The sequence below is a fragment of the Clupea harengus genome, chromosome 18, assembly GCF_900700415.2.
Source record: "Clupea harengus chromosome 18, Ch_v2.0.2, whole genome shotgun sequence".
NCBI lineage: Eukaryota > Metazoa > Chordata > Actinopteri > Clupeiformes > Clupeidae > Clupea > Clupea harengus.
In genome coordinates this window covers 1217865-1235771 of record NC_045169.1, presented here as the reverse complement: position 1 = coordinate 1235771, position 17907 = coordinate 1217865, and the positions used below count along the sequence as shown (strand labels likewise).

The window sequence follows — 17907 nt, the reverse complement described above, 5'->3', positions numbered from 1 at the left end:
ATAGATATGAAATCTTAAATAGTCGGAATAGCCAAGTCGCATTGCCAGAAATACTCATGTATACCCATATTCAGCGAAATAATGACACTGCCAAAAATAGCTACAGGTAGGTTAGTGACCTACCCTGACAGTTTGAAGTGTTATAGGCTGAATATGTGCGCGGGGGAGGGGGCGTGGCGGCGGTTACAAACATGGGGAAAAAACGGGGGGTACGTAGCTGGAGATTGAATGTCTGAAGGGGTACGGCACTGTAAAAAGTTTGGGAACCACTGTCCTACATCATCTACTCCCTACTGTTTAGAAATGTACAGCATACATTACCGTGACACACAATACTTCTTCCTCTTCTTCTTTGTGCTGTGGTGGTGTGATGCTTGTGCATACTACCGGCATCAGCCTGTGTGTGAAGGGGAGTGTTCATCTGAGTAATTAGGCCTACCATCAATTTCCAACTGTGCTTGATATGTTTAATCACCAAGTAAGGTGTGTTTACATTAACCGAAGGGAATGATGGTGACAAGGATCCTAAACATTTTAAGGCGTAGGCAAATAAAGGAAATTATTCAAATAAAAACTTGCCTTCACACGACTGGTCCTGGACAAATATCCTACTGTTATACTGTATCTGTTATTTCATTGATAGGCTAAGAACTAAACTGTATTGGAAGACCGGCCTATACATTATGCTTAAAGAGAGGACACAAAATGTCGCTGTCTGGGCTGTGGCCACGAAAATCATTTAGGCCATCTTATTGGGAGCAATTATGTGACAGCATTTCAGTTAAGCTAGTAGGCCTACCTCAATTTCATATCTATTTTATTGAATTCCAAGAGTTCCATTGTAAAGTTCTGCATTCTTTTTTTAAATAAAGGGTAGCCCTCCGACTCTACAATGATCAAAAGTATAATTAAAGGCATTTAGCTTTTTAAATATTGCAATGAAGGGTACTGCCACTTGAGTCGACTTGATCTTGACTGTGTCGCTCAATTATTTTTCTTTGGTATGGAAATAGCTGAGTATTTGACTTTGTATTACAGAGAAAGGGCCAGGCCAATAGGCCAACATTTGTAGTCGACAGGAAAATATGATTACGAAAGGGGACTTTTATTTTGAAAAACAAAACAAACACAAACCTAACCTGGTATTCCATAGAAATGTAACATAGTGCATTAATGTTGATTCATGCATTCCTGGATGTATTATGAAGCATTTATAAAAGGTTTATAGAATGTGCTATGCACTCACCCTACAAATAAAGTGTCACTGATTTCATAGCAATAGCATAGCTATTAGTGGATAGCAATTCATTACAACCACAGAGGAAGATAAAAGAATATTTCTTTCAATCGACCTTTCTGTCATTTTTGTGATATTTGTTTGTGCGAAAATGAAAATGTACTATCACCATTATTAGTTTTCAGTATCTGACTTGAATAATGGCATATACAAACCATCCCATCTTTACCCAGATATTTGCCCATATTCCTCAGTATTCAGTGATCGCACCATGACATAGCCTGTAGGAAGCTTGGGTATTTGGGTTTAGATTACTAGTATTGTTTTCCCTCTTATTGTTGTCTTTGCTGTTTGCATCTCGTGACCTTGTATTTTCAGGAAATGTACCCCAAACAAACTGATGCATGCTTTGAATTGTGTTTTAATCTTGAACTTTAGACTGAATACTTCTTCTTGTGTAGCCTTGTCATTCTAAAAAAAATTAAATCATACCAATATGTTGGTGTTCAGTAATGCCCTGGGCCCTATTCATGAATGTTGCTTAACAAACACGAGATTATGTCACCTATCGAAGATCAATGAATGAAAGCATGGCAAACCCAGTTCCTAAAATGGGAGTAGGATCGCTAGATGATTGAGTCGTTTGAGGTAACTGCATGCTCCTGTGTTGAGTCGTTTGAGATAACTGCATGCTCCTGTGTTGAGTCGTTTGAGATAACTGCATGCTCCTGTGTTGCTTGTTCACAGCATATGTATAGAGACTCTAAAATGGAATTAGTAAGTGCATGATTGGTTGAAGATGATGCATTTTTCTGCCTTTCGGCTAACTTTCTTAAAGATCGTCTGAACAAGCATGGCTATGAAAAGAAATAAGTTTGTGAGAAATTAAATGGTGAAGGCCTAATTCAACACCAACTTTTAAAATCATAGCTGTTTTAATACCACTGCTCATGAAGGTGTATAAAGACCTTTATTTGCTTTGTTTTCTGTTTTTCACTTTTCTACTTTCATCTCAAATAATTGTAGGCCTATGTCTGGACTGTTTAGTAAATGATACTTTCATCTCTAATAACAGTAGGCCTACGTCTGGACGGTAAGAACTGTTATGCAGATGCTGTCCTTGGTTGACTGGGGCTGGTGATGTAAGGTTTGAGCTAATGGGCTCGTTGCATTGACAACTACTCCAATAACAGGAACAGGAAAATCCGAGATCATGTAATCCAGCTAAACCACTAATCTGCATATGAAGAATGGGGCTCTGGTGTGGAAGTAGTGAGAATGCAGTGAGTGAACACACAACTCATGTCGCCACAGAAAACGTATTAAAGGTACAGTAGATATAAGAATACTGTCATTTTTCCATCTTAACTTAACAAATAAACAGAATAATTTTTTTGAAAAGCCACAATTTAATTTCATAACAGAACAAACATGATTTCTGTGCAAAAAAAGCATTGACCTAGCTAAAAATAACGGACAAATTTATGCTATAATGAACTACAGATGAACCTGCCTGAGTTTAAGACAAGACTCAACAGTGTTCACATATTACCAGCTTATATTTCAGTTTGGCTAATTATACAAGTTTCAGTGACCTGGCTGTCTCAGTAACTCCCTATGGTTACATGGCAAACCATGAGTGGAATATCATTTTTAAGATTTATTGTAATTTAAAGGCAAATCATAATGATGATCTAATTATGTTACATCAAAAACTACTTACAAACATATTGTATACAGAACATTTTGCACACATAGAGAGCTATCCCTAGGAATAATAATAAAAAAAAGACATTACAATTCATACAACTGGTGTCTATCCCAATTGGGAATGAACATTTTCTTATATACTGGTATATAGTGAGGAGTGAAGATGTGCCAGCAAGGAAATAATAATCATTCATTGCTATAATAAGTAGCTTTGGATATTGGATTCCTCCCTAGTACAGTATAGCCATATTGTTATGACATTCTGATCATCTATCTGGACGTGTGCCTTGTTGATTGGCGTGTATGTGTGCACCTATGAATAAACTCAAGCCCATTCTCAAGCGTCCTCAAGCCCAGGTTCCCTCTACTATTACCTATGCGTGTTGCACATCAGTTTCCGTGGTAACTCCAGCAGCCTCCTCCTCCCACTTGTGTCCCTCGGTTGGTGTGGTCTGATCACCTCTCAGTGTACCAGCTCCAGCTGGCCGGCAGAGAAGGGCAGCACCCCACTAACATAATAGGCAATACCCAGGGATAGCAGAGCAATCACCACCAGCAGCGCGAAGACCCTCCAGAAGCCAAGGTCCTCCACAAACTCCTGCCATGTGGTGCGGAAGCTGGATAGCACCCCCTCGCTATTCTGAAGGTTAGGGTTGAGCAGAGAATGGCTTTCCATAGCACTGCACATATGAGAAGAGAGGGCATCAAATGACACCGACAAATGTGTCACCAGTCACCAACAACACAAAGGACCAAAGGGCTACATAACCACCATCACTCATAACACTTTTGTAGTTGTAATTGTAAACATAATTGTAGTTTGGAGAAACAAATTCAAGAATCCCTCATCTTTTCTGAGGCCACATTTCAATGAATAAGAAAAATCTAAAGTCATTATTATTACTGCTTTAAGTATTAATGTTATCATCATTATTATCTTTTATTATATTATTACTGTTATTATTATCATTATCAATTATATCTGTAGATGATTCAATAAAGGTGTTTTTTGAAAGTACAGAATTCTGCTCAGAATTTCTTTCGCGTTCTGCGCCACCACTAACACTCAGAATCACTGACCTCTCATTCTCAGCCATTTGCATGGTCTCGAGTTTAGAGTGGGCTCCTCTGTTAAAGCCCTTCATCTCTTGTTCCTCCAGACCCTCCAGGAGACGGATGGCATCTTTATTCACACCCCGTCTTTTAGCCAGGACCAACGGTGTGGACCCATTGTGATTGCTGTAGGAATATAAGAAACCAGCTGATTACAAAGAGATGACAGCCAACATCGTGCTTGTCTCTGGTCAAAAAAGACACACTTTATCACATGCCACGGTGCATAAACTTACCAAATGTCAATCTTCAAGCCGTTGGATACCAGGAACTGGATGGTGTCCACATGGCCGCAGAGGTGTAGGGCAGTGTTACCCTGGTAATCAGTGGCCAAGAGGTCCGCACCGAACTTGTGCAGGAAGCGGCATATCTCTACGTTCCCTCGTGCAGCAGCTAGGTGCAAGCCAGTGCGGCCACGGATATCCCGAATGTTGGGGTCGCAGCCGGTCTCCAGGAGACGTTTAGCAAAGGCCAGATCTCCATCAATGCATGCTTGCAGCATAGGCACGCTACTTTGTGATGAGTCATTGATGAAGACATATGACATGTCCGAGTGGGTGTCCGAAAATTCCAGTGTACCTGCAAAATGCACTCGATCAAATCATGGCACTTTTGTGTTTGCAAATAGGGGGAAGCAAAACTGAATAAAATGTATCTTATCTATATAAACATATATATATATATAAACATATATATATATATATATATATATATATATATATATATATATATATATATATATATATATATATATATATATGTATATCAGAATACATGAATACAAATGTATTACCCAATACTACCTTACTACTTTAGTTTTCTAAATTGGCTACTTCATTAATTCAAGTATCCTTGTACATCAGCTAGTTCAGTGTAGTAAATAGTAAATACGCTAGATTCAATAGCATTGCAAACACCAACAGCACAGCTGGCACTGAAGAAGATTCTGTTAACTGATTGAAGTGGTGATGTATACTGCAACCTCATGCTGTAAACGCTGTTTACCATAGTGCTATTCGCTTTGTTACAGGAGACGCTTTCAGGACCCACCATTGTAACTTATACAAGAATGTTGGTTGGTCCCCTCTAGCAGACACGAGGGAAAACACTGTCTTTTATTTGTTTATAAAGCCTTAGTGGGAAAACTGCCTAATTATCTCATGTCACTTTTAAAATTAAAATCCATCTGTCATAACACACGGTCACAGAGCCTCATCTCCCTTGAAATCCCCCTTACACAAACTAATATAGGTAAAATAGCTTTTAAGTTCTTTGCTTCCCATAAATGGAACACTGTTCAAGTGGATTTGAAACTTACCAAGTATTTGTCTGTCAACCAATTTAAGAGCCTTTTAGATGCTAAGGATGTGCCTCAATGCTGTTGTTTTAAATGATTCTCTGATTTTATTATTTTTACTTTTATGTATTTTTTTTATATATACTTAATTTCTGAGTTGTTTAATGTGTTTTGTTTATTTATTTTGTCTGTTTTGTTTTGTTATGGTTTGTTTATGTATTGTTGTATGTATTATGTAGCCTCAATCAGGGCATTGCTGCAAAAGAGCCCTGTGCTCAGTCAATTCTCCCTGAATAAACAATGATGATGATGATGATGATACATCGACCATCAAACTACATAGTGAATGGCCTGGACAGTTTGTCATAATGTCTAGAGTGTTTTGTAACATAAAAATGAATTTCTGAATTAATACTATAACAACTACATAGCTTATATACGTTCACAGCCCCTTTTTGCAAAGAACTGAGTTTTCAGGGAAGATGTGATGATTGAGAGGGGGCCATCAACTCAAGCCATGCCAGGCTGCGATCATTGAGAGGGGGCCATCAACTCAAGCCATGCCAGGCTGCGATCATTGAGAGGGGCCATCAACTCAAGCCATGCCAGGCTGCGATCATTGAGAGGGGCCATCAACTCAAGCCATGCCAGGCTGCGATCATTGAGAGGGGGCCATCAACTCAAGCCATGCCAGGCTGCGATCATTGAGAGGTGGCCATCAACTCAAGCCATGCCAGGCTGCGATCATTGAGAGGGGCATCAACTCAAGCCATGCCAGGCCTCCAAAAAAGATAATGCTACTAAAACAGGTGCAGGAAAATAGAAGAATGATCAAAACCATGATGCATTTTAATGATCTACTGAGTCATTAACTCACTACTGGGGTTACAAATGGTATAAAGGGGCAGTGGCTAAATTTGCACCAAATGGCACCACTGCTATCAACCTGCCCTGTTCTGCAGCCATCAGATGCCATGGTCTTCTCCACTGCTGTCATGTGCCCTGGCCAATGTAGCAGGACATATCACAAATCCCTGAAGTGAAGATATTTTATTTGATAACAGGAACTAAATGCTCTTTTTTGATCTCTTATTTGGTGAGCAGGATGCTATCTGCAATAAGTTTGGAAAAGATAGCGTGTTCAGACAGGTGCATCGTCACTGACAGTAAAATCAATTCAAATGGACTGAATGGAATGAATATTATTCCTGTGCTTGCCTATTTCAGAGAACATATCGCACGCTCGTTAGCGCCTGTAGGCTTCTCCCTGCAGTGTGCTACTTTGGGGGCAAAGTTCCATTACCTGCAGTGACTAAACATGGCCATTCCCGATACCACTCGAGCTTTGCGTCCGACTCCTCCTTTCCCCCTTTTTCTCGAGAATGGGAGCGGTTTCTACGATGAACATTGCCATTCCCTGTCACTGACTGACATTAACTTTACCTGTCGAAAAAGCCCCGTTTTTCTGTAACGTTATAGACCCACTGTAACGCCACTATCTGAGGAACTGATGTTGCACTTTGAACAGTAGTGGGGTATGTTTACATAGCCTCGCAAGTAAGTAATGCAATTGTCCATAAGATAAGCATAAGCTTACCACCCGTACACATTAGCTGCAAGTAGCTAACGTTAAAATACTTGCAACTAAAGGTCCATGGAAATTATGTTGATATTAGCGGACAAACTGAGCCAGTTGTTTGAACGCCTAGTATTGGGTAAAAAAATATGTATATTTACCTGCTTATTAGTGTCCTATCCACAGAGAAAAATGTAATCCGCAGTGTGATGCTGGTGTCACTAACGACACTAGCGTTACTACAATAGCAACAAGAATTTTCTGCAGCGATAGTCAATACAGGTCACCAAACTTCCGGCCAGTGTAAATGCATATGTACCAAAATAAAAGGCATCAACTCTGTTATTGTAAAAGTAGCCTCTGCTAGCCCTCCAAACCAGATACATTATGCCAAGCCTAAAATTACTAAAACTAATAAAGTAAATTCTTCAAGTTTAAGATTTGGGAACACATCTGTCCTGAAAAAGCTTTACAATTAAAACACAACTATGTTGTCACTTAAACACGTTGAACTTGCTCGGACTAACATTGAGACGAGGATGACTTAACGAAACTCCGTACTGCTCCTATACGGATCTTGACGGAGTACATGAAAACAAACAAAACATTGCGGTACACGACAGTTACCCAGGTGTATGGAAGCCCGTTTCCGCAAGTTGGGAAAACAAATGATGTCACATAATAAAACTATAACTTTTAATTTCATAATTATGACTTAAGTGTCTCATTATTATGACTTTAATGTCATAATAATTGCAAGAGGTGTTAACCAATCTGGTTATAGGTACAGTTATGTGAAGTTATAACCAATAACACATGAGATGTTAAAGAATGTGTTAATGAGATATATCTGTGTTTTATTCTTTTGGTTTTCTGTTTAAAAGATGTGGCGCTGTTTCATTTATATCACTGCTTCTTACCTTGTCATCGTTAAGACATTGATCCAGCCTCTGCAGAGCTGTTAATTAACTAAAACTGTATTCAACTTTGCTGTGGTATTACTCAGCTTTAAGAAAACTCTTAGGAGTCGTAAGTTTATCATAACCATTTGGTACCCCAGATGGGACCGCTTGCCGCACTGAATCTGATCTATCCCCGTACAGGAATAGAGTCTGTGTGCAATGGGGTAAAACAAACCTGTTTCAGAGCTTCAAGGAACTGAGTGTACCACTGGGGGAATCGGATCCGAGGATCCGGTTTGGTTCGGAGGAGTGGAGAGAATCGGGTCGGAGCCTCAGGGGGACCCACTGAAGTCTGAGACACACTAGGCAGAGGTAAGGATTGGCAATTTTTTTTCCAGGAGCCTTATATGGCTTGAAGCATACAAAATGTAACATTTCATCCAAGCGCTGGAAGTCAGCGTGATCACATCAGAAAGATGGTGGCTAATCTTACAGGTCTTATTTTTCTGACGTCATTGGTCCAGTTCTGTTTTCTTCACACAATTCAGGTGAGCTTAACTTTGTAATTGCCTGCAATTGATTGACTGTGATTGTTGCATAGTTGTATGGTGTGATACTGTATGTCTAAACAATCCTCTCTGAAATTCTCTGCCTACAGAGTGTGGGAGTGACAGTGGATTCACACGTATGCGTTGACAGTGGGCGTATCTGGCGCATAGGATTGTGTTGATAACGGAGACGTGTATAGTGAAATTGACAGGTCAACGACGATCACTCTGCCTAGCAAGCTGTTTACCTTGTGGCTAGTTACCTTGCTAAGGTACTAACATCAAGAATAGCTGGCTCAGACGCCTCGTAAATCACCTCAGACGTATTCTTCAGTTACAATAAGGGTTTTCACATTGTAGTGTCTATTTCTTTTTTAACTTAAAAAAAATCTAAGGAAAAAAAAGTCAATTGCATGAATGCAATTAGATTGGCTAGCGCCTGCGCTGGCATATTTGCGTAAACGCGATTTGACTGGCTGACGCATGCTCACCATACGGTCTTTGTAGGTTTTCTACTGCCGTTGTTTCGCTTACACAGTGTCGAAGGCTTTGGAGAGGACCTCTCCAAAGCCTTCGACACTGTGCAGAGAGACCTACTGTGGGACATCCTGCTCCGGTTTGGATGCCCTAGCAAGTTTGTCAACATCCTCCGACAGTTCCATGATGGTATGAATGCTAGGGTGACAATAGGAGGACAAGAGTCTGCCTCCTTCCCTGTGTGCACAGGGGTCAGGCAGGGGTGTGTACTAGCACCAGTGCTCTTTAACATCTTCCTCCTATGCGTCACCCAGCTTCTCCATAAGAAATTGAGGACAACAGCGGGGTGACAGTGGTCTATAGGCTAGATGGCAACCTCTTTAACATCAGGAGGCTGCAAGCAACCACCAAGCTGCACAGAGTGAGGGGTCCTTGAGCTGCAGTATGCAGATGACTGCGCTCTTGTGGCTCACACTCCACAAGACCTCCAGGCTGTCCTGGATGCAGCTGTGAAGGCTTACAGCAGGATGGGGCTGACCATCAACATCACCAAAACAGAGGTAGTCTGTCAGTGGAGCACCAACATCCCACCCACGCCACCCATCTTCAACATCACTGGTAAGAATCTGTCTGTAGTACCATCATTCAAATACCTGGGGAGTATCCTCTCTGAGGACAATAACATCAACAATGAGGTCCAGAACAGAATCAATCAAGCATCAGCTGCCTTTGGGAGACTCAGGCGCCGGGTCTTCCAAAACAAGAACTTATATCACTACACAAAAATCTCTGTGTATCAAGCAGTTTGCATCACCACCCTCCTCTACAGTTGTGAAGCATGGGTCACTTACAGCCGCCATGTGAAGTCCCTGGAGCATTTTCACATCCGCTGTCTCCAGCGAATGCTAGGAATCACTTGGCGTGACCGAGTGCCACACACCGAGATCCTCAGGAGAGCAGGCTGTAGGAGCATTGAGGCCACCATCACCCACTACCAGCTACGATGGCTGGGGCACGTTATAAGGATGCCCCTCAATCGGCTGCCTCACAAAGTGCTGTATGGCCAGCTCGCCCAAGGCCAACGCTCTGCTGGAGGGCAGAAGAAGCGCTATAAAGACCAGATCAAAACAGCGCTAAAGAAGTGCAAAATCAGGCCTGGGGACCTGGAGGGCTTGGCTGCTGACCGTAACACCTGGCGTCAGATGTGCCAAGACGGGACCAAAGCACTGGAGGAGGACAGGACAGCCAGGAGACAGGAAAGGCAAGAAAGAAGGCATACAAGAAAAACAACCAAGGTTGCCAGTACCACCACTACTACATTCGCATGTCCCACCTGCGACAAGACCTGTGGATCCAGGATAGGACTATACAGCCACCAGAAAACTCACCGTTGAGAGTCAGAAGTGGACGTCATCATCGGCCTCGATGGACAACTACAAGCAAGCAAAGTTTCGCTTACGCCTTATTTTTGCTGATTTTGCAAAAACCCGTTCATTTTTCCATAGGGATTTGTTGTTGGGAACCAGGAAGTGTGTAAATGTAAAACTACAAAGTTCTGGTCGACTTGTAGTGGTTATAAAAAAAAAAAAACGATTATGCTTATTATGCTTGTTGAGTTCACATATGTGTACAAATTACTTTATAAGGGCTTTAAAGGTGAGTCCAATCAAATTACACTCATTACACCCCAAACGGTTTACTGGATTAGAATTGCGGACTGTGCCTTTAATTCATTTAATTGAACTGATGTCCTCAGTAATGATCACTGTTTAATTCTTTGTTTTTGCTAAAATTACCTGTCAGGTAACTGCAAATAGATTGGGTAAATTAACCACATCCATACACTATGTTTGCAACACATGCATAGATTTTTTCCCTTTACATTTGTGGATATTAATCTCTTAATGATGTTGTTGAATATTCAAGCAATGCGCTGGATAACCCAGACAAGTGTTCACGATCTTGAGTTTTTTTTTAAGCTGATTGCTATATTTGGTATAGCTCACCAAAACTTGGCACCCAGAAAATATCTCCCAACCTACAGTAAAGTTGACATTGTTTTTAAAACTTTATTTCATAGTGAGCACAGGAATTACAATTTTAACTAGATCCATTCTCAGTGTCACCCAACAAAACATTCTCATGACCACATGATAATAATAGGAATATTAACATCCCCAGCGTGACCTGTATGAATGCAAAACATATTCACAGATTTATCTCTATCAAAGCCAAATCTGACACATTATGCATAGCCATAATGCCAAAAGAGCAAAAGTAAATCAGCCATCTGTGTTATTAAAATATTTGCACGTATGTACTTTTATTAACAATGAATTAACATAGATTGTAATTTTATAAAACAAAAACTAAAAGCTTGTTCCACCTAAAAATGTACAGAATCACTATATGTCTTTTTATGTTTTCAAATCTCAATGAAGTAAACTAGTTTACAGTATAAGTGTGTACATACACATGTGACACAGGAAAAGAAATGTTAAAGATGTACTCATGGCTACCAGTGAGAGACTGAGCGGCATAGTGGTTACACATCACCCATATGGGACACTTCTTACTGTCGCAACAGAGGAGACACAGGACAGGAAGCATGACACAGTGAAGGCCAGCCCATAAAGAGACTACAAATGTAAAGCAATGATAATGATTTCAAATGTAGCTTAACTTTTCTAGCAAGTAACAGGAAGCGTGTCAATATATTAATTATTTTCAGTCAGATCTTTAGTCTTAATGTGGTTGTTTTTCTTTTTGTAATATCATTGAGTAAGAATACAATAATACATTTGGTCATCTGAAGTAAGAAAACAGAGAAAATCACATGCTAGTGGCATTTGTTCAATTTTGTGTTTCTAAAGCGGTATACTATTCCACAAACCCTGTCTCTCTTTCTAGTTAGCGAAGGAGGCTCATTTCAGCGTTTTGATGAAATTTGGCAAACTACATGGTAGAACATTACAATTTATGTAGTATGGGAATATAACTGTGATCTGTTACAGTATTATGGTGTCACGAGGCTGAGCCCATTCCTGGTTCTGACACATTAAACAGTGCCCTAAGGCCAGGTTGATGTCAACTCATTCAAAACATTCTCATCAGTGCAATACGTTAAAGAGACAGATACAGTATATATCTATTTGTTGACTGACTTTCACAGGGCACACTTTTCATCTGTGTGAACTACAAAGTGCTTTGACTTATCTTTGTGATAAAAGAGAGAATTTGTTTCAAGAATTAAGTTTCGAGAAGCACCATTTTGAATTATTGAAGCTTACATAATTATCTAAAACGTGTACAAAAAAATCCACTTGCCAAGTGTATATGGTTTCTCTGCTTTATGGCTGTAGTGTAATCATTAAGAGGTGTATTGGCAATTCAGTGCTATCCAAGGGCTTTGGGTGCACTCTCCGAGGTAGCCGTGAATATCTTAGACAAACAACTAGAAAATGAAAACAAAGAAGACAATTATACAAGTAGCACCACTGTTGATAATAAACTAGTGTAGAGCAGTCACACGAAATCCTCTCCCCACCCCACAACACTCCATATAAGAGCATTAAATGTTCCCATCACCCCTCAAACTCCACCTCAAACCCCATAAAGATCAGAATGAAGGGCTGAGGGATGGGGATGTTGTTATCAGTCAATAGGTTTGCTTTTCAGTATTTTCTTGCACCTCTGGTGCAAGCATGTTTTGCTTATACGTTTCACTCGTTTCTCCGAGCAACATGGCTACAAATTCTTGGTGCACACTTGACATCGGCCGACACGGGTGCGCATCTGTTCCCCCTTGACTGTGTCCTGTGCGGGGCCACCGGTAAACTGCCTGTTCTGCTCCACGGTGGTTAGCCAGAAGCTGTACTTGTTGGCAAAGTAGTGGCAGGTGCCACGTGCTCCATTGCACTCGATGAAAGGTGTAGCCCGGAAGTCTTCCAGGCAGGAACCTGGTGACACCAGAGACTGGCCGCCACCCTCAGCGCCTGCAGCAGTGTGCTGGAGAGAGACACACACACACACACACACACACACACACACACACACACACACACACACACACACACACACAGAGACAAAGAATGGCAGGTGAGTACTTGAAACAATTTTTTACTTCAACTGAAAAACAGTAAGCTATTCAGGTGTGTCTATGTCTCACCATGAGAAATGAATAACCTATCCATAGGCTCCTCCATCCGAAAGGACACTCAGGGATGGTGAGATCCTGGCTGTGGACAGCTACACCCTGAGAGGGAGCTTCACATACTGAACAACGGCTAATATACTGTGGAATCTGTTCCTGGCCCACGGGCATCATGGGAATGGGTGCGGTGGTTGACAGCCAATAGGATTTGTCGTTTCGGCTGGCGTAGTAGCACAGCTCGTTGGAAGTGCAGTACAGGAAGGGGATGGTACTGAAGCGGGGGAGACAGGAGCCGGGCAAACCTGAAGGCAAGAGAAGGAGAAGAAATAGATAAACAATGTCAGAAAGTGAGTCAGGACAGGGAAGTCAAGACATGTCCTTTGACTGTCCAATTATGTCCTTTGACATAGTTCATCTTTCAGTCGCAATTCACAGATTTATCTCACCCAGGTCTTGGTTGTGAGCCTTTTCCTGTCCCTCTACATACAGCAGACTGTAGCCTTCCCACAGCCTGGCCATGCCCTGGGGGCACATAGGCACCTGGCTGGATTGACTGTGCTTCACCAGTGTAAAGCCAACGCTACTGCTGCGCGCTGCGTAGCCAGGGGGTCCTGGCAGTCCCTGTTTACCAGGAGGGCCTACAAAGGTAAGGAAGACAGGAAGATGTTGACATCCATTCTGTGTGATGTATGATCTCTGTGTAGATACAATCTGTGCTTTTATTTTGAGTGATCCACGTTGTGACTCACCAGACTCTCCAGTGGGTCCTTGGAATCCTGGTGATCCCGGGTCTCCTGATGGACCGGGGCCGCCTTCAAGACCACTAGGACCTATTCTCCCAATGGCTCCAACTTTACCTTTGGGACCTGAAGGTGAAAAATATAAAAAAACAGTGTAATTTTAATATTTAGGACATAACTACTTAAATGGAGAATCTCTGATATCACTATAGCTATTTTCTTGGGTGTGCAAAGTCTGCAAGTCTTTGTGCAAGGAGCAAACACAATTTTAAATGACAAAACAAAGTCGTAATAGTATTTCCTTGCCATACTCAAGATTGTGAACACTTGTCTGGGTTATCCAGCGCATTGTTTGAATATTCAACAACAGTAAAGAGTTTAGCCATGGTTTAAAGAATAGAGCCATGGTTTAAAGAGTTTAGCCTTGGTTTAAAGAATAGCAGCACCAACCGTGTGCCCCTGGCAGACCAGGCTGTCCTGGATTTCCGACCGGACCACCCAGACCATTAGAACCATGAAAACCAGGGTCCCCAAAGACACGTGGGTATTCTGTATATGTGGGCAAGGCAACACCTGGAAGCCCCTTACGACCAGGAGCACCTGAAAGAGGGAGTGGAAATATGGATGAAAATGACAGTATAAGACTGACGGATGGGTTTTCAAGTTTGCAAGGCAAGACAGGGCTAGTTTATTTACAAAAGCACAATTCATACACATTGGTAACTCAAAGTGTTTTACAAATGAGCAGATCAAAGCAGTTAACTAAATTTGAGATGAAAATGAAAATATATATCCAGAAATGACAGAAAAGCAACGGTCAAGCAGGATCTGTACGAAAAGTGCCCTAGTTACGTTGTATAATCATGTGCACTTGTATTTATCTGTATTAATCTTTACCTGTGTATCTCAAATTAAACAGTTCCTCTTAAAATAATTGTGATTCATCCTTACCAGGTGGTCCTCGTTGTCCTTTTCCTCCAGAATATCCTGGATCTCCTGTATAACCAGGTGGTCCAGAGAGTCCTCTGTAGCCCGTCTCACCCTTCTCCCCTATGCAAAAGGTAGTGAAGAGAATAACATTAGACATATCGGACCATTTACACTGCTCTAATTTACAGTTTATCAGTTTAATTGAAAGTGTAATTTGAAAATAATTTAACAGCAAATGCAAATCTGAGCACCTTTGAAACCGGGGCTACCAGGTCCTCCTGGTCTTCCGTTGCCACTAGGCTCTCCCTTTTGCCCAGGAGTGCCAGGTATTCCAGGGATGCCAGGTGCTCCTCTGTCTCCTTGCACCGTGGCTGGGCCTGAGGGACCTGGGGCACCCACACGACCAGGGGAACCTGAAAGACAGAAAGTTGAGGGTGGTTACAATTCACACCATTACAGATACAGCCATTTGATGGGGTTTGCCGTTTGCTGTTTCTTTTTTGGGTGAACGTAAAAGACCAGCAGGCTCTAACATCAGGGAGTCAGTTACATGGAACTCCGACCCAGCACTCGGCTATTTCATGTTGCTTATGATGTCTTTGCCACTCTGCCTGTGATTCATCATCGAGTGCCAGATTATCTAACTGTAAATATGCTAAAGAATGCCATCACTGGCATGGTCCTCAGTTTCAGAGTCCCCTTATAATTGTAACCTTGTCAGTACAATATACTTCCACTATGTTGTTGTATGACCAATATATTATGAATGCTTGCTACTCACTTGTCCCCATCTATCCCCAGTGATAGTTGTGTATGTCTGCTGCAGTGTATTCTGCATGTATGCTAATATGTTTACTCCTTGACTGACATATGTATGAATTATCAACTTGCTTCTGACTTTCTATGCTTCTCTCTTCCTTCCAGTGCGCTCCCCCTACCCCCTTTATGTCAAGACGCCTGAATCCCCTAGAGCAAAGTCAAATGAAATGAATAAAAACTGAATTGAATTGAGCGGAACATGCCAAATTGGCACAGAAGAACAACTACTGTTCTGTGTAATTCATAAGATCTTTTTGTGAAAAGCAGTTTTTCTTTCATTTATTTCATTAATAGGGGCCACGACATTGGAAAATACAAAATTGGAAAATGAGGGTCCGTGTTAATGTGGCTATAAAGATAAATGATATACCTCTTGGTCCATCCAGTCCTGGCAGACCAGTGTCTCCCAGTTGCCCAGGGATGTTTGAGATGTCACTTGCGCCACGAGGCCCAGGGGCACCAGGGATGCCTGGCTGTCCAGAGCCACCTGAGGAATATGATGAGAAAGCGTCACTCTCCAGCTAGACTTCATCGGAACATAGTGTGAATTATTAATATATATGATGAAATTCTGATTTAGGTTTAATAGTTATTTTGTTTATGCTAAAAAGAGAAAGTGAACTAAATAAAATTAGCCTCTGAAAAATTAAGCAACCGAATCACTACCATTAACTGACAGTTTTATGCTAAAAACCTCTGGTTCCTCACCTGAAGCTCCTCTCTCTCCTTTTCCACCTGGACGGCCTGGTCCTCCAGGGGCAGATGATCCTCTCTCTCCTTTCAGACCATTAGCACCAGGAGACCCAGATCTACCAGGACCACCCCCACCTAGAATTGTAGTAGACAAGTGCATTGGTTGGATATAGAAATGCCTTTATTCATATTCAACACATTACAGCAGGACAGATACTCTCTTACCTGGAACTCCTGGTATTCCCTTAGCTCCTGGGAGGCCATTAAGTCCGTCCAAACCGGGTGCACCGGGTAAACCTGCAAAAAGAAAGCAGATGGATGGATGGATGGATGGATGGATAGATAGAATGGATGGATGGATAGATAGAATGGATTAATGGATGGATGGATGGATGGATGGATGGATGGATGGATAGATGGATGGATGGATGGATGGATGGATGGATGGATGATGGATGGATAGATGGATGGATAGATAGAATGGATGGATGGATAGATAGAATGGATTAATGGATGGATGGATGGATGGATGGATGGATAGATAGAATGGATGGATGGATGGATAGATAGAATGGATGGATGGATAGATAGAATGGATTAATGGATGGATGGATGGATGGATGGATGGATGGATGGATAGATAGAATGGATGGATAGATAGATCTCCAAGATGGAGATAGAATGTATTCTAACTGTATACCTTTATCTGCTGATGTTCCTGGTGTCCCTGGCCTGCCTGGTTCTCCAGACAATCCCTTCTGTCCAGGGTACCCTGGCAGACCTTGGGTGCCTGGAAATCCTGGGGTGCCTAATACAACAAATGACACCATAAACACCAATAAACAGGTGAAGTTCTAGTAAGCGTGAATCATATATAGTGCGTATATTATATAACTTTTTTGTTTGGCAGTGACAAAGAGGAAGTTTTAAGTATTCACAGAACATTTGATCTCCAGTGTCACATACCCGTTAGGCCCGGTCTTCCTGCTTCTCCTGGACCCCCTTTCTGCCCAGGATACCCAGATCCCCCGGGCGCTCCAGAGTCACCTAAAGCACCGGGGCCCCCTGGTCCACCTGGATATAGAGAGAGACGTAGAAGTCATTTAGAGCAAGCTGTGTTTAGGGGCAGTGATAGGCATAATGGCTGAAGTGGGTCATCATGAATTCCTTTCAGCTGGAAATACTAGTCATGTTCAAGTTAAAAGTGTGCCTTTAACATTCTTAGTGATGTATAGGGTGAGGGGACTGCATTTATAGAGCACTTATGGCAAGAACAGGAACTCCACAGAAATGATGTTAGAAGGAGCTCACCTGGAATTCCAGGCAATCCAGCAGCACCCTTTGCACCAGGAGCTCCAGGGTAGCCAAAGGATTCCCCTCTTTCACCTTCAGAATGTCAAAACAACTATGAGCAACTAGACAACTATGACTTACAAGCTCAAAGCTCACAGGACATAAGTACACTGACTCCAATAATATGTTACATATGCTGGCAATTCAAGTTGTTAAGAGAGAATTAACACAGAATGCATTATGGTCTGTAACTGCTAGACTATAAATATGTAAACACACAACACCATAAATACAGTTGTTAGCATGTTCACCTTTAGCACCAGGCGTCCCAGGACCCCCTGAGTTACCGGGCAAACCAGGTTGTCCATCTTCACCCTTCACAGACGCACATTACATGGTATATTCAGTAAGAATCCAGT

General features: G+C 41.8%; 2 protein-coding genes across 5 annotated transcripts in view; both read right to left on the bottom strand.

The window, feature by feature from the left end:
* Positions 1-2884: 2884 nt before the first annotated feature.
* ankrd46b (ankyrin repeat domain 46b) lies at positions 2885-7256 on the bottom strand. The gene is made up of 4 exons (XM_012822141.3): positions 7095-7256; positions 4297-4639; positions 4028-4186; positions 2885-3627 (listed from the first exon to the last, which is right to left on the bottom strand). The coding sequence occupies exons 2-4, from the start codon at positions 4605-4607 to the stop codon at positions 3411-3413; spliced, it is 687 nt and encodes a 228-aa protein (XP_012677595.1). The 5' UTR covers positions 4608-4639; positions 7095-7256; the 3' UTR covers positions 2885-3410.
* A 3653-nt stretch (positions 7257-10909) lies between these two features.
* The window catches only part of col4a6 (collagen, type IV, alpha 6), an 87267-nt gene continuing 80269 nt past the window's right edge, over positions 10910-17907 (bottom strand). For all 4 annotated transcript variants that reach the window (XM_031585577.1, XM_031585576.1, XM_031585578.1 and 1 more), the window contains 14 exons: positions 17800-17863; positions 17507-17581; positions 17162-17269; positions 16896-17003; positions 16421-16492; positions 16211-16330; positions 15873-15989; positions 14935-15096; positions 14705-14803; positions 14204-14353; positions 13763-13879; positions 13460-13651; positions 13029-13315; positions 10910-12868 (listed from right to left, as the gene is read on the bottom strand). In XM_031585577.1, coding sequence (XP_031441437.1) covers positions 12608-12868; positions 13029-13315; positions 13460-13651; positions 13763-13879; positions 14204-14353; positions 14705-14803; positions 14935-15096; positions 15873-15989; positions 16211-16330; positions 16421-16492; positions 16896-17003; positions 17162-17269; positions 17507-17581; positions 17800-17863 — 1932 coding nt within the window. In that variant the 3' untranslated portion in view covers positions 10910-12607. The remainder of the gene's footprint in view (positions 12869-13028; positions 13316-13459; positions 13652-13762; positions 13880-14203; positions 14354-14704; positions 14804-14934; positions 15097-15872; positions 15990-16210; positions 16331-16420; positions 16493-16895; positions 17004-17161; positions 17270-17506; positions 17582-17799; positions 17864-17907) is intronic.